This window comes from Scyliorhinus canicula, chromosome 8, assembly GCF_902713615.1.
Source record: "Scyliorhinus canicula chromosome 8, sScyCan1.1, whole genome shotgun sequence".
NCBI lineage: Eukaryota > Metazoa > Chordata > Chondrichthyes > Carcharhiniformes > Scyliorhinidae > Scyliorhinus > Scyliorhinus canicula.
In genome coordinates, this window is record NC_052153.1 from 151,343,193 (window position 1) to 151,359,635 (window position 16,443).

Consider the following 16,443-nt stretch of genomic DNA (forward strand, 5'->3'; position numbering starts at 1 on the left):
GGGATCTTATAGAAACAATTTAAAATTATGAAGGGAATAGATAGGATAGATGTGGGCAGGTTGTTTCCACTGGCGGGTGACAAGCAGAACTAGGGGGACATAGCCTCAAAATAAGGGGAAGTAGATTTAGGACTGAGTTTAGGAGGAACTTCTTCACCCAAAGGGTTGTGAATCTATGGAATTCCTTGCCCAGTGAAGCAGTTGAGGCTCCTTCATTACATGTTTTTAAGGTAAAGATAGATAGTTTTTTGAAGAATAAAGGGATTAAGGGTTATGGTGTTCGGGCCGGAAAGTGGAGCTGAGTCCACAAAAGATCACCCATGATCTAATTGAATGGCGGAGCAGGCTCGAGGGGCCAGATGGCCTACTCCTGCTCCTAGTTCTTATGTTCTTATGTTCACTTCATCCTAGTCACTAATAGAGATTGTACATAGCTGAGGCCCCAGCATTGATCCATATGCCAATTTACTCATTACAATTTGCCAACCTGAAAATGATAATTTATCCTCACTGTTCCCTTGTTGTTAAACAATACTCGATCTATGCTAATATATCACCCACAACATCATGAACTCTTATCTTGTGTAGTAACATTTTATGTGGTACCTTTTTGAATGCCTTTTGGAAATCCAAATACACTACATATACTGGCTCTCCTTTATCCGTCCCGCTTCTTACCCCCTCAAAGAACTCTTAATAAATTAATCAAACATGATTTTCCTTTCAGAAAATTATGTTGACTCTGCCTGATTGTATTGTGATTTTCTAAATGTCCTGTCATTACTTTCTTCATTATGAATTCTTGCATTTTCCCAATGCCAAATGTAAAGCTATCTATAATTTCCTGCTCTGAATCCTCCCTTCTTGAGTAATGGTGTTATAGTTGCGGCTTTCCAATCAACTGGGACCTTTCCAGAATCCATTTGGAAAATTATAAATAATGCATTTAATAACTGTGCAGCCACTTAACTAATACCCTAGGATGCAGGCCATCAGGTCCAGGGGACTTGTCAGACCTCATTTTCAATAGCTTATGGAGTGGTTTTCCTCTGGTAATTGTTTTAACTTAATCCCTCCCTTTTGCTTCTTGATTTTCTCTATTTTTGGGATGCTTTTTGTGTCTTCTACTGTGAAGACAGATACAAAATACTTGCCCATGGCCTCTGCTGTTTCCATGTTTCCCGTTATTAATTCCCCAGTCAGGCAGCAAGGTGGGGCAGTGGTTAGAACTGCTGCCTCAATGCTACGAGGTCCCAGGTTCGATCCCGGCTCTGGGTTACTATTAGTGTGGAGTTTGCACATTCTCCCCGTGCATGCATGGATTTTTCCCCCACAACCTAAAGGTTAGGTGAATTGGCCACGTGAAATTGCCCCTTGATTGAAAAAGAAATGAATTGGGCCCTCTAAATTTAAAAAAAAATGTAATTCCCCAGTCTCATCCTATAATGGACCAATTCTTACTTTAAATTATCTACCCTTTAAAGGCCTCCCATTGCTCATTTACTGTTATTCCTGCCAAATCTTAGATTACAATCCAACTGGGCTTGGTCACTAATATGAAAGCAAAAGCCTGCAGTGGTTGGAAATCTGAAATAACAGAAAATAGTGGAAGTACTTCGCAGGACGATCAGTATCTGTGGAGAGAAAAAAAGAGTTTGGTTTTCAAACTGACCTTTTGTCAGAACTGGATCTTTTCAACTCATTTAAGTTAGCCCTCCTTTAGCTCAATACTGAAATGAAAATCACTTATTGTCACGAGTAGGCTTCAATGAAGTTAATGTGAAAAGCCCCTAGTCGCCACATTCCGGCGCCTATCCAGGGAGGCTGGTACGGGAATCGAACCGTGCTGCTGGCCTGCTTGGTCTGCTTTTTTTAAAAAGCCAGCGATTTAGCCTTGTGAGCTAAACCAGCCCCTGTATTGGTATTGGTGGACTAGACTGCTGATTTATAATCTTAGATAACAATCAAATCAACTTGCTTCACAGCCAGTCATATAATAATAATAATAATCTATAATAATCTTTAATGTCACAAGTAGGCTTACATTAACACTGCAATTAAGTTACTGTGAAAAGCCCCTAGTCGGCACATTCCAGTGCCTGTTCAGGTACACACAGGGAGAATTCAGAATGTCCAAATTACATAACAGCACATCTTTGGGCACTTGTGGGAGGAAACCGGAGCACCCGGAGGAAACCCACGCAGACACGGGGAGAATGTGCAAACTCCACACTGACAGTGACCCAAGCCGGGATTCGAACCTGGGTGCCATATATGCCCCTTGTTGTCCTTTCAGTCCGTGTATTCCAAGTATTAATGTCAAAGTTTTATCAAAAGCCCATTCACAATATTTGGATGTGAATTATTTGTGAAAGTTTATTCAACCTGTTGAGCATGTGCTTGAGCATCTGCGATTAATTTTGAGGTTTGTTGGTTTGTGTTCATGGGAGACTCTTGTGTCTTTGCCAGTCTTAGATTTTTATTTCTCTGTTAGATAGGATTTCTGGCTCCAGGGCTAGTGCAAGTTACTTACCTTTATCATTAAGTCAATGTGGCTTCAATTGTGCTGTGATGCCCAGTGCTGAATATGAATACTGCACAACTGCACTCAGAAAAACACAGTTGATCAAGGGATCATTGAATGCCCACAGTGCGGTAGGAGACCATTCGGCCCATCGAGCCTGCACTGACCCTCCAGAAAGAGCACCCTATCTATGTCCAGTCCCCCACAACTCTCTATAACCTCCGCATCTTTGGATGCTACGGGGCAATTTAGCATGGCCAATCCACCTAATCTGCACATCATTGGAATGTGGGAGGAAACTAGAGCACCTTGAGGAAACGCACGTAGACATGAGGAGAAAGTACAAACTCCCATAGACAGTCGTCCAAGGCCAGAATTAAACCCGGGTCCCTGGCTCTGTGAGGCACCAGTACTAACCACGTAACCAAATCTTAAGGAATAAAATAAGGGACACTTCGGGGAGGGCTGTGGTGAAGAACAGTGTGGGGGAAATGAGTGCGGGCTGGGGGATGGTGATGTTCCATCTTACTGGGAAAGAGCTTCATATACATCTTCAAATCCAGTAATACCGCTGTCACCTTATTTACGCTTCTTGGCCACCGGCTGGAGTCCATTGCACGTGTGAAAAAGGGAAAAAGGTGCAACAGTGTTGACACATTAATTAACACCCCTCTCATCCACACAGTAAATAGCACTTTTCTCCCACACCCTGACAACAACATGCAAATGACAGATATATTCAGTAAATATTTTGAATGATTTGTGACCAAAATCTGGAGTCCAAATTGTGAAATTAGAGTGTCAAATTTACATGGGCAAAAACTAATATGCAAAGGAATTTGAAACCAGAAACTCAAAAAGTACGACTAAAATATGACAACAAAAAGAATGTGCAGACATAATATTTAAATGTACATATGTATCTATAATACATAAAACATCTTGTACCTAAACATCCACTCCAACCACTGGTATGCCATGGCTGCAGTATGTTCATCTGCAGGATACACTGCACCAGAGCTTTTTAAAAAATAAATTTAAAGTACCCAATTATTTCTTTTCCAATAAAGGGGCAATTTAGCGTGGCCAGTCCACCTACCTTGCACATTTTTGGGTTGTGGGGGTGAAACCCACGCAAACACGAGGAAAATGTGCAAACTCCACACGGATTTTCTAGAGATTGAGAAACCCAGCCATGTGTGCCCGGTGGGCTAGCTTAAATTGTATCAGGCTAAGCCTGGCACGTGATGAGGATGTGTTCATCCTGCATAAAGCATCTGCACACAGACCCGCCTCTATCTGACCCTAGCTCATCTTCCCACTTGCCCTTTAGTTCCCCTATCTGAGTTTCCTCTGACTCCATAAGTTCTTTGTAGATATCTAATACTTTCCCCTCTCCCACCCATGTTCTGGAAACTACCCTGTCCTGTATTGCCCGTGGTGGCAGGAGTCGGAAGGTCGAAATCTGCCTTCTCAGAAAATCCTGTACCTGCAGATATCTAAACTAATTCCCAGCTGGCAGTTCAAATTTCTCCTCCAAATCCTTCAAGCTAGGGAAGCTCCCGTCTAAAAATAGATCTCCCATCCTCTCAATTCCTACTCTCTGCCATCTCCGAAACCCTCCGTCCAGCCTTCCCGCCACAAACCAATGGTTGTTGTAAATCGTGGCCCAGACCGATGCTCTCTCCACTCTTCTATATTTCCTCCACTGCCCTCAGTCTCTCAGAGTCGCCACTACCACCGGGCTTGTGGGGTACTGGGCTGGCAAGAACGGCAGAGGTGCCGTTATCAGTGCCTCCAAACTTGTGTTCTTACATGATGCCACCTCTACTCGCTCCCACACAGATCCCTCCCCCCCCCCCCCCCCAGTAGTAGTTACAAAAGTTTGGCAGCGCCAACCATGCTCCTCCCCCCCCCCCCCCCCCCCCCTCCCCCCCCAACTACGCTCCAACAACACTTTCTTCACTCGCAATGTGTGCACACACAGCCCAAAATCACCTTATTCACCCGTTTAAAAAAGGCCCTCGGGATAAAGATGGGGAGACACTGAAAAACTAACAGAAATCTGGGGAGGACAGTCCTTTTCATGGGCTACAAAGATCCAGCAGCCTCTTACATAGAACAGTACAGCACAGAACAGGCCCTTCGGCCCTCGATGTTGTGCCGAGCAATGATCACCCTACTCAAACCCACGTATCCACCCTATACCCATAACCCAACAACCCCCCCCTTAACCTTACTTTTTTTTAGGACACTACAGGCAATTTAGCATGGCCAATCCACCTAACCCGCACATCTTTGGACTGTGGGTAGAAACCGGAGCACCCGGAGGAAACCCACGCACACACGGGGAGGACGTGCAGACTCCGCACAGACAGTGACCCAGCCGGGAACCGAACCTGGGACCCTGGAGCTGTGAAGCATTTATGCTAACCACCATGCTACCGTGCTGCCCCGTTTATAATGTATAAACGGCAGTTGGGTTCTGTTGAGCATGCCTTGTCTGGGGAAAAAATATATATTGAAATAGTATACATGTACATTGCTAAATGAAAGAACCCTTAAAATAAAATACATTTCTACAAATAAAATAAATATAAATTAAAATTATTCACAAAAGTTTCATCGTTGAACCACAATGACAGTGATAATAGTGTCATTAATCATGGATGGGCTGGTGAACAGAATGTAGGTGCAGGATGTAAGGATAAAATTGGATGGAAAAAGGATCCTTGAGAAATAATTTGCAAAGAGTATTCCAGATGGAGAGAGAAGGCAGCTGAGAGAGGGATGGAAGGAGCAGGGAGAAGGAAAGAAAGCGAAGCAGCAGCATTATAAATTCTCAAAATGAACTGCTGATGTATCCAGAACAATTGGAGAGAAATATTTGGCGCGAATCTCCAGCCGCGTTGGGCTCTCCTTTGAGCGCAACACGGCCGGAGAATGCTGGGCGAGGTCTCCAGCTAGCCTCCTGACAGGCTCCGCGTCTCACGGGATTTTCTGAAGTCCCGCGAGACGTTGGAGTCGGAACTTTGTCCCCAAATGGGTGAGGCTGAATGATGCTTAAGACCTATCTGTGCAAGATCCAGCAGCCTCCCGCGATTCCTTGGCCTCTCCAGCTAAGCTGCAGCCGGGCGCCAATTAGTGCTGATCCATACAAACATGGGCCAGCCGGAACGGCACCCTGGAGGTGTCCTGGGCCATCAGAGACACCTGGGTGATCAGGGTAAGTGCAGGATGGCCACTTGGCCCTCCCCCTGGAATACTGACACCTTAGCACTGCCCAGATGGTATCTGGACAGATGGCATCTGGACACTGCCACCGTGGCACTGCTAAGGTGCCCGGATGGCACTGCCAAGCGAGCAGGAGCATCGTCTGGTTCCAGGGTGGCACTGCCAAGGGTCGGGGGACATGGGGGGGGGTCATGCCCATGAAATGAGGGTGGAGGGGGGGGTTTGAAGGGTGGAGGAGTGCAGGGTAGGTAAGTAGGGGCCTCCAGGAGGTTGGGTGGGTGGTAACCGAAAAGGAATATTTGTTCCCAATTGTATCAGTGACATTGTAGTGAAATGACATTGACCAAATCAGGGTCAAATGAGGATTTCCTATATATCACCATTCCTTCATCGTTATTGGGTCAAAATCTTGGAATTCCCAAAACAATACTGTTGGAGTATCCTAACCGCTTGGACCACAGCAGTTCATAGGCAGTTCGCTATCACCTTCCCAGCGGTAATTGGAGATGGATAATAAATGTTAACTTTGCTAGTAACACCCACACCCTGTGAATGATTAGTAAAAAAAAGTAAACTCTGGGAAAATCAGTCACCATTTTTGACCCCAGTTCAAACCTCCGTCAGGAATTTCATCGCCCTCTTTGAGCACTTTCTTTGGTGAAGAAGACAATCTCAATTCAATTTGATCTCAAGCACAGAAGTATAGGAATTGTTTAATGAGAAAAGACTAAGGTTCATCTAGTTTGTCTTCTACTACTCTCGTAGTTGAGTGAATCGATGTTTGTGGTGTTGTGGTGTTGTTGACTAACCATAGCAATCAATCTCTTATCAATTTGTCTACAACAGTCCCAGACATGACAAGGATAAAACTGCAGTGGTGGAGAGCTTTGAAAACCATAAATTGAAGATTCTCCTCCTCCATTGCATTCCACACTCAGCCCCTGTCATGTCTCAAATTACTCAAAAATGATGCACCAAACTGTTATTTTCTGAACAAGGTCATATCTGATTTGCGTTGAATAAATCAATATCTAATTCTCTCTATGAAGCTTGTTCCATAGATTGACAGGCCACTCATTTGCTGAAATACTAGTTCCAAACATTGATTTTGAGCTCCCCCACCACTCCTCCTCTCCCGCAAGCACATGCTATGCCCTCTTTCCACTGTTCTCCAAAAGTGAGGTAGTTTGTCATGGTCTTCATCGGTCCTTTCAGGCTCCTCAAAACAGAAATTATACCATTTTTCAATCTTCTTGTCCAGTTATATTTGGTCAATGTCATTTCACTACAATGTCACTGATACAATTGGGAACAAATATTCCTTTTCGGTTACCACCCACATGCCTAATTTACATAATTGTTCCTCATATTCTGACTCACTATCATAGGGCAAACAATACTGTGGATGCAGGAAATCTGAAATAAAACTGAAACATTTTTTGTAATATTTAATGTGTTTTAAAAAAAAAATTCTAATTAAGGGGCAATTTAGCTTGGCAAATCCACCTACCCTGCACATCTTTGGGTTGTGGGCGTGAGACCTATGCAGACACAGGGAGAATGTGCAAAATCCACACGGACAGTGACCCGGGCGGGGCCAGGATTGAACCCGGGTCCTTGGCACTGAGGCAGCAGTGCTAACCACTGCATTACCGTACTACCCATTTGTAATATTTCATGGAAATATTCAGCAGGTCTTTTTGGGCAGCACGGTAGCACAAGTGGATAGCACTGTGGCTTCACAGCGCCAGGGTCCCAAGTTCGATTCCCCGTGGGTCACTGCCTGTGTGGAGTCTGCACGTTCTCCCCGTGTCTGCGTGGGTTTCCTCAGGGTGCCCCGGTTTCCTCCCACAGTCCAAAGACGTGCAGGTTAGGTGGATTGGCCATGATAAATTGCCCTCAGTGACCAAAAGGGTTAGGAGGGGTTACTGGGTTACGGGGCTAGAGTGGAGGCGTGGGCTTAAGTGGGTTGGTGTAGACTTGATGGCCTCCTTCTGCACTGTATGTTTGAATGGTCTCCTTCTGCACTGTATGTTCTATGTCTCCATATATGGGGAGAAAACAGCAGTTAACCGGTCAAGGATCTTTCTTACATAGAAAGATGCATTGAAAATATAAGCAGGAGGAGACCATTCAGCCCTTCAAGCCTGCTCTGCCATTCATTACGATCATTAAGTTCAATACCCTGATCCCTCCTTCCCCCCCATATCCCTTGATCCCTTTAGCCCCAAGAACTGTATCTAATTCCACCTTGAAATTACACAATGGGTTGGCCTCAACTACTTTCTATGGTAGTAAATTACACAGATTTTTCTTCTCGGCTAAGTCCTTAAAGGTTTTCCTCTTATCCTCAAAATGAGAGGGGCTGGTTTAGCTCGTTTGGCTAGGCAGCTGGTTTGTGCGCAGAGTAAGGCCAGCAGTGCGGGTTCAATTCCTGTACCGACCCGCCTTCTCAACCTTGCCCCTTGCCTGAGATGTGGTGATCCTCAGGTTAAATCACCATCAGTCAGCTCTCCCACTCAAAGGGGAAAGCAGTCTATGGTCATGTGGGACAATGGTGACTTTATCTTTATTGGCCAGGACACTGGAGATAATTATCCTGCTCTTCTGTGAAACAGTGCCTTCTATGTCCACCCAAGAGAGCAGATTGGGTCTGGGTTTAATGCCTGATTCAAAAGACTACACAGTGCAGCACTCCTTCAGTACAGATTTTCTACCAGCATTATGTTGTGCAAATATCCAAACTCAAAACAGTCTTTTAAGCAGAGTAAGAAATATGTTACTAAAGCACTGTTTCTAAAATTGTCAAGAAAAATTGAGGATAGGATGTCGTTTTCAATAGATTTTAAAAAATATTTATTTTTCCTCCTAAACAGTGTAACAATAGAAGATATTTATTCAAGGTCTATGACCAAATTAGCCAAAACAACAAGTAATTACAGTCAGCTGGGGTGAGTCTCTTTGAATATTCCAAGTGTAATTTGATTACAGAAACTTTTTAAAAGGACTTTCAATATGTCTTACTTGATATCAGTCTGCTAGTGCTATAATGTTTTATCTGCTTACGTTAATGTATTCCTTCAGAACATTTGCACCAGTGTGGGAAGTTTTAAAATTGTCCACGGAGAAACTAGCCAGTAGCCATTTAGATCTCGTAAGAAAATTGCAAGAATTAATTAAAGAAGTACAAAAGTATGGAGATGAACAGACCAAGGCACATAAGAAGGTAAGAAAACATATGGCATTGTTTTACTCAGTATGAATTTGATTCAGAATGAATTTAATTGCAACAAACCAAACATTTCTATGCTAAGAATCTGATTTAGATAAATAATTTGTCTGTCTTTAATCTAATATTATTTATTCAATGCCTTGTTATGTAATTGAAATGTCTGTGCTTCACATATTGAATAACTTGCAGTTGCAGTGTTTGCTATGTAAGCATAGCAGCAGCCAATTTCCACCAGTAATATCACATATATCAGTGAAATGAAGGACTAGTTTATCTGATTTTTTTGATTGCACGTGTTAAGAGAAAATTAATGGATATAACTGCAAAATATTCCTTCATTTTCTTTGAGAAGTGCCATGATATATTAAACATTTACAAGCTAGGCAGGCAGGAGCTCGATTCCACAACTGATTAATTACAAGCCAGGTAGTTTAACTACTGGGAATGGAATTATATGGAAAATAGAAATAGTCAACATGGATTACAAAAGACACGAGTGCTCAATAAACATTATGAAATTCTTTGAGGAAATGACCGATATGGAGGGACTGCAGTGGATGTAGAATGCATGAACACCCATAACGAGGTACCACACATGAGATTGCAGGGAACACTGAAGAGTATGGAATTATGGAAAGATCACAAATTCTATTAAAAACTGGTTATAAAAGAGAAAACCAAGTAAGTGTTAATCATAGAATCTGCAGTGCAGAAGGAGGCCATTCGGCCCATCGAGTCTGTACCGGCTCTTGGAAAGAGCACCCCATCTAAGCTCACACCTCCACCCTCTCCCCGTAACTCCAACCAACCTTTTTGACACTAAGGGCAATTTAGCATAGCCAATCCACCTACCCTGCACATCTTTGGACTGTGGGAGGAAACCGGAGCACCAGGGGGACAGATTTTCAGAGTGGCTTGAATTGCAGCATTTGGTTCAGGAGCCAGTTCTGTTGATTGTGATGGCCCAATAGCTTTTCAGGAAAAAACAATATTTCATGTTGAGGTGATGGTTCCTTTAAGAACTAGGTTTCCTCTAGGAGTTGATTCTAGGAGTAAAGCGCCTTGCTTTCAGTAACTGGTTATTATAGCTATGGCTCTGGTCTCGAGCAGTGTTTTAGCTTTTTTAGGTTTAGAAGAAGCTTGCTGCAGGAAATATATTTTTCAAGCAGAGTTCAAGTGAAATTCTGTGTGCTGGCTAAAAGAGTCCAGACCACTGCTTAACTGAAGGGCCCCTAACAGTGATTTGGACTTCCAGGATAGCTAACTAGCATAATCTCAGCATCGTTTATAGTGAGTTTAAAAAAGAATCTGGAGTGCACTGCCCTGAAAAATTGATGAAGGTAGATTGAGTAGGACCATTTATAAGAGAATTGGATAAATACTTGAAAGCAAAAAAATTGCATGGCACTGGGGAAAGAACATGGGAGAAGAATTAATTGGATAGCTGTTACACTAGGGTAAAAATCAGTAATACTCTCCTTCTGTGCTATATAATTCTATGAAGCTGGTAATCAAGTGGTTATTATATTGACTCAGGGAGTGAAATGCATTGAAAGCAAAAGCTGTGAAATAATAAACCTTAAATACTAATTAAAATAGCCCTCTAAAAAGTGTTTTATCAGGTTACTGTGACTTCCAAAATGGTTTGCATTCAATGAATTTATTTGGAACTGCGGCCACCTATGGCCAAATATTATTTTCAGACAGAAAATCAGTAATTGTTTTGAAACTTATTGGCATTTGAGATTGAGATTAATTTTCGCTGGCAGATATATATAAGAATTTCCCTAAAAGGGGAGTAAACGCACCAAATGTTGTACATAGAACGTACAGTGCAGAAGGAGGCCATTCGCCCAACGAGTCTGCACCGACCTACTTAAGCCCTCACTTCCACCCTATTCCCGTAACCCAATAACCCCATCTAACCTTTTTGGACACTAAGGGCAATTTAGCATGGCCAATCCACCTAACTTGCATGTCTTTGGACTGTGGGAGGAAACCAGAGCACCCTGAGGAAACCCACGCAGACACGGGGAGAACTCCACACAGACAGTGACCCGGCGGGGAATCGAACCTGGGACCCTGGCGCTGTGAAGCCACAGCGCTATCCACTTGTACATCAAAGTCTAGATTTTACAGACATATTTTGCAGAAAATTGACTTCAATGTTACTAAACTGAAGGACCCCAAACAGTAAGTTCAACTTCCAGGATGGCCAACTAGCATCATTACTCTCATGAGTTTTTTAAAATCTGGAGTGCACTGCCGTAAAAGTTGATGGAGGTAGATTGAGTAGAAACTTCACAAGAGAATTGGATAAATACAGGAAAGGAAAAAAATATGCATGGTATTTTCTACATGTTACCATTCTTCATTTCTATTGGTTTGTACTTGTGTACCTTCAGGTGGATTCCAGTATGTTATTTCACATCTATTGCAGTTGCAAAATACATTCTGAAACATAACTCTCACTTTCTAAAAACAAAATGATAAAACAATATATTTGTTAATTCTTGATATTGGACACAAAGTCTGATATCATCAATGGATTATTGGTTCGGGGCCACTGTGGAGGCAAGAAAGAGAATTAAATTGACAGGTGACATTTTTGTTTCTTTTTCTGCGATGTCACCATCAAATATATTTTCCTCTCCCCACTAGCATTTTAAAGGGGCCCCTCCCTCCTTGACACTCTTTTCCACTCCTCAATTGACCCTGATACATCCTCCTGTTTCAATGGCACTTTTCCATGCCAAGTCAGGATATACAATACTGGCCCATTTACCTCCTTCCGCTTCACTGTCCAAAGCTGGAAACGTTTTCTCTGGTGAAACACAGATTTGTGTACTTTCAATTTGGTTTACTGTATTTGCGTCTCAAAAAATAGTCTGCTCTACATCATGGAGACCAAATGCAGATTGAGTGACTGTTTTGCAGTCTGTTCATCTGCAAGCATGACTCCAAGCTTCCGGTTGCCTGACATTTTAATTTTCTACTTAGTTTCCATATTGGCCTCTCTATCCCCAGCCTGCTGCAGTGTTTCAATGAATCTTAATGCAAGTTTGAAAATCAGTTTCATCTTTTGATATTTATAACATTTTTACATCTCTACAAAATTTGGGACTCGATACTAAGTTGAACAATTTGAGACTGTAACCTCTGCCTCATTTTGTTTTTCTTTCTTGGCTAAATTTGGCGTTATTTTGTTCTCTATGGCTTTCAGATAGCAGCTGTTCATTCTGCTATTCACATCTCCTCTAGACACATTTTGTTTGCTCCCTTCTCTTCTTTTACCCAACTACCCCATTACCTTTTCCAAGTTCTGATTAAACATCATAGACCTGAAACAATGTGTGTGATTTTATGGCTGCATTGTGCTTGAGTGGGAGAGGCCAAATTCCGGTACCGCGGCAGGCGCCAATCCGTTTGCATGCTTCCCATGGAGTGTGCATGACAGCTATATTCAGGGGTAGTAGGACATCCCCGGCCACCAGGATAGCCAGGGATGTCCGGTTGGCTGTTGGGGGATAAGGGATACCAGCTCAGAACCTGGCTTATGATGCCAGTACGGACGCCGGTTACCGATGCGGAGACTAGATACCACAAAGTATCTAGGCCACTTGGGCTGTCATTGAGCGGTACATCGGACTGCGGAAAATGTGGTTCCGATGCCTCGACCATTCTGATGGTGCAGTGTAATACACCCTCCAGAGGTTCGCCTGCTTCGTGGTGGTCTGCTGTGCGCTCTACAACCTGGCACAGCAGCGGGCAACGTGCTGTCGATGAAGGGGGAGGAACATGCAGGAGGGGAGGCTGGAGGAGGAGCACGGGCATAACCCGCAGGAGCAGCAGGAGGATGGAGGACAGGCACCAGCGGCGAGGGCCAGGGATGCTCTCATTCTCGCCCGCTTCACATAGGATGTAGCTTCATCCGTCATCTCCACCCCCCCCCCTCCCCGGGGCGAAGGGACTATGTTGGCGATGTCAACGGGTCACTGTCGAAGGTGGTGGAAGTTGGCCCGCATGCGGAAGAAAGTGCTAGAGACATCATATTTCTCGGGTGTAATGTTTTTTAATGCTGGACATATGTGTCCCCAACTGCCCCTAACCCCCGATGGTCCCGCCAGCCCTCCCCCCGCCTCCCCCATACTTCCTTCCCCCAGGGAACAAAGAAACATGGAGCCCAACCAGGCTCAGCAAATAACAAAATACACGGCGTCACGCCAACCAAATAGGAGCTGAAGAGGGCACGCCAGATGATTAGAAGGGGAAAGGGGTCACGAAGAAAATGGGGAGAGGAAGTTTTAGAAATAAACACCTTCTGGAGAACGCAAAACAAAAAGCTGAAATGATGCAAATAACAAAAGACAACCGATGTGTGCATATTAATTCTTTTTCTTTTCTTTTTCTTTTTCTTCTTTTCCCTTTTCTGTTGTTTTCATGTATTTTCACGATTATCATTTTTTGTGGAACATAAAAAATCCTTAATAAAAACATTAATTTAGAAAAAGTGGGGATACGTAAGGTGGGCAGCACTCAAAATCAAAAGCAGAAAAGTCAGCCAGTCTGGTGGGATTCACACTAGATTGGTGAGGAGTGTTGGATCTTTCCAATTCAGATACTTCAACCAGCTCTTTAATTAAAGTTTACCCAGATGTCTTTATTTATGAGGAGAACAAAGTGGGACACCGATCTAATGCAAGACACTTTATTAAATATAATTAACCCATAAATTATCCACTATACATACAAGAAACACCTAGGATTTGACTATACATCCCGTAAAGGTGATTGGTAAGCTGCAGATCCGATCTTTGTGTCCCTCTGGTTCCTCTTTGTAAATGTGATTCTCGCTGGCTGTTCCTTGCTTGCTTGCTTCCTTCTGGTCTGGTCAAGGTCACCTCACACACCAAGCTTCGAGTCTTTTACTTCGAGTCTTTTGCTTCCAGTCCTTTCTCTCCAGGTGTGTGTAAAAATGCCTTATTATCCCCCTGTCGCCACCCACCTCCTTTCTCCACCTGCCCTTGGCCATCAGCCGATGGAATCTCAGGAGGTAGGCTCTCAGTGCCCAATGGTCTGGTTGATGACCTGTTGCCAGTGCACCTGAGCCCGCCTTGGGAGGAGCGATGATTGCTTAATGCATTATAGGAACTGTGAACAATAGGCCAATGCATCTAAAGTAGGAGTGACTAACAGTTGATTGGATATCAGGAACTGTGGACAATAGGCCAGAACTGTGGACAATAAGCCAGTGAATCTCAAGTAGCAATGATAATTACTTGATGGGTTATTCAGGGGTTGCTTTAGACAGACCCTGGCCGCTTGTCTTGAGTTCTGTATATTCGGATTCTGCAGGTTTCTGCAGACTGTGGTTTTTAAAGTGCCCAATTCTTTAATTTAAGATATCCAATTTAATTGGCCTTAAAACTATGCCCTGATTATTACTGCAGGGGTGTAAATTTTTTTAAAAACTACATCCACAATCTTTCATGTCTCCTTGGATTTGGAACAAAGGACTAGAGATTTGTCAATGTTACACTCTAAATTCAAAATAAATCTAATGCTACATGCAATCTGAATAGTGGTGGGGAAACTTCTGGAAACCATAAACTGGAACTAAATTAATTGCTATTTACAAAAACAAGTTAATAAATATCAACCAACACTAATTTGTTAATAACAAATTGTGCCAACAAATGTGATTGAGCTCCTCAAAGAAACAGTGGAAAAGGTTGATTTAAGGTAGTGCAGCTGATGTCACATATGTAGACTCTCGAGCATTTGAAATTGAATTACTGAGGTGCACGGTGATGGATTTTGGTAGGAAGAAGAATAGAGACAATATAAAGTAAATTGTACAATTTAAAAGAGGATGCAGGAACAGAGAGACCGGGGGTATCCACAAATTAATCCTGGTGGCTGCAAGCATAAGTTGATAAAAAGCATCTGACTCCCCTGGCTTTATGAATAGAAGCATAGAATATAAATTTCACCATTTTCTGCGGACACCAAGCTTGGATGTGTGGCAAACATCGAGGGTGATAGTAATCAACTCAACAGGACATTCAGCTAGCAGAATGGACCAACAATTGGCAGATGGAATTTGATACAGAAGTAAGTGGGGTGAAGCATTTTTCCAGGAGGTGTAGGGATAGTGAATATAGACTCAATGGCACAGTTCTAAAGAGTGCACAGGAATAGAGGGACCTGGGGTTCATGCGCATCGTTCCTTGAAGATGACAGGAGATACTGACAGAGTAATTAGCAAAGCACATGGAATCTTGGGTGTTGTCCATAAAGGTGTGTATTACAAAGGTGCGGAAGTTATGCTGAACCTTTATTAAGTTCTGGTTAGGCCACAATTATTGCTTCCATCCTTGTCACCACACTTTGGGAAGGATGTGAGGTCCCTTGAGAGGAGGCAGAGGTGATTTACCAGGATGGTTCCAGGTGTAGGGGAACTTGGCTAAAAGGTTAGATTGGGAAGCTGGGGACGTTCTCGATGAAGCAAAGAAGATTGAGGGGATAAAAACAAAGTGCTGAAAATACTCAGCAGGTCTGGTAGCATCTGTGGAGAGATTAATAGAGTTAATATGACATCTGCAGATGTTGAGCATCTGCAGTATTTTTCTTTTTATGAAGATTGAGAGAATATTTGATAACTGACAGGTTTCGATTAGACAAAGCTGTTCCCATTAGTTGGTGGTAGAAGGATTGGGGGATACAGATTTAAGGTTTTGATGAAGTGATGCAGGAGGATGTGATGAATAACTTTTTCACATAGTAAGTGGTAATAATCTGAAGTTTGCTGCCTACAAGGGTGGTGAAAGCAGAACGTTTAATGATTTCAAAAGGAAATTGGATTGGCACTTGAGGAAAATTTGCAGGGCTTCGGGAAAGAGCTAGAATGATGGTGACTGGATTGCTCGATAGAGAGCCATAATTGATTTGGTGGGCCAAATGGCTTTCTCTAAAGTTATGACTCAAAACGGATGGAATTTATCATAAACCTTTTCAAAATTACTCTGTAGGTCGCAGCTGGAGTTTTGTGTTCAATCCTGGGCACAATGCTTCATGAAGGATGCTGTAAGGCCTTTGACAAGGTCCCTCATGGTAGACTGGTAGCAACACCAGCATTTATTGCCTAACCTTAATTACCCATCAGAAGGTGGTGGGGAGCCAAGTCCTGAGTCGCTCCAGTTTTCATGGCATGGGCACGTTGAGAGTGCTGCCAGAGAGAGTTCCAGGATTTGTGTAGATAGCCTGGGTCACATTGAGATCCAAAAAGACGGGGTGTTGGGTGTCTTGAAAAATATTAGGATAGATAGGTCCCCAGGGCCTGATGGGATCTACCCCAGAATACTGAAGGAGGCGAGAGAGGAAATTACTGAGGCCTTGACAGAAATCTTTGGATCCTCACTGTCTTCAGGTGATGTCCCGGAGGACTGGAGAA

General features: G+C 43.2%; 1 protein-coding gene across 14 annotated transcripts in view; it reads left to right on the plus strand.

The window, feature by feature from the left end:
- fcho2 (FCH and mu domain containing endocytic adaptor 2) overlaps positions 1-16,443 on the plus strand; it is a 261,675-nt gene that overhangs the window by 76,263 nt on the left and 168,969 nt on the right. For all 14 annotated transcript variants that reach the window (XM_038805432.1, XM_038805433.1, XM_038805439.1 and 11 more), the window contains exons 3-4: positions 8,635-8,709; positions 8,843-8,984. In XM_038805432.1, coding sequence (XP_038661360.1) covers positions 8,635-8,709; positions 8,843-8,984 — 217 coding nt within the window. The remainder of the gene's footprint in view (positions 1-8,634; positions 8,710-8,842; positions 8,985-16,443) is intronic.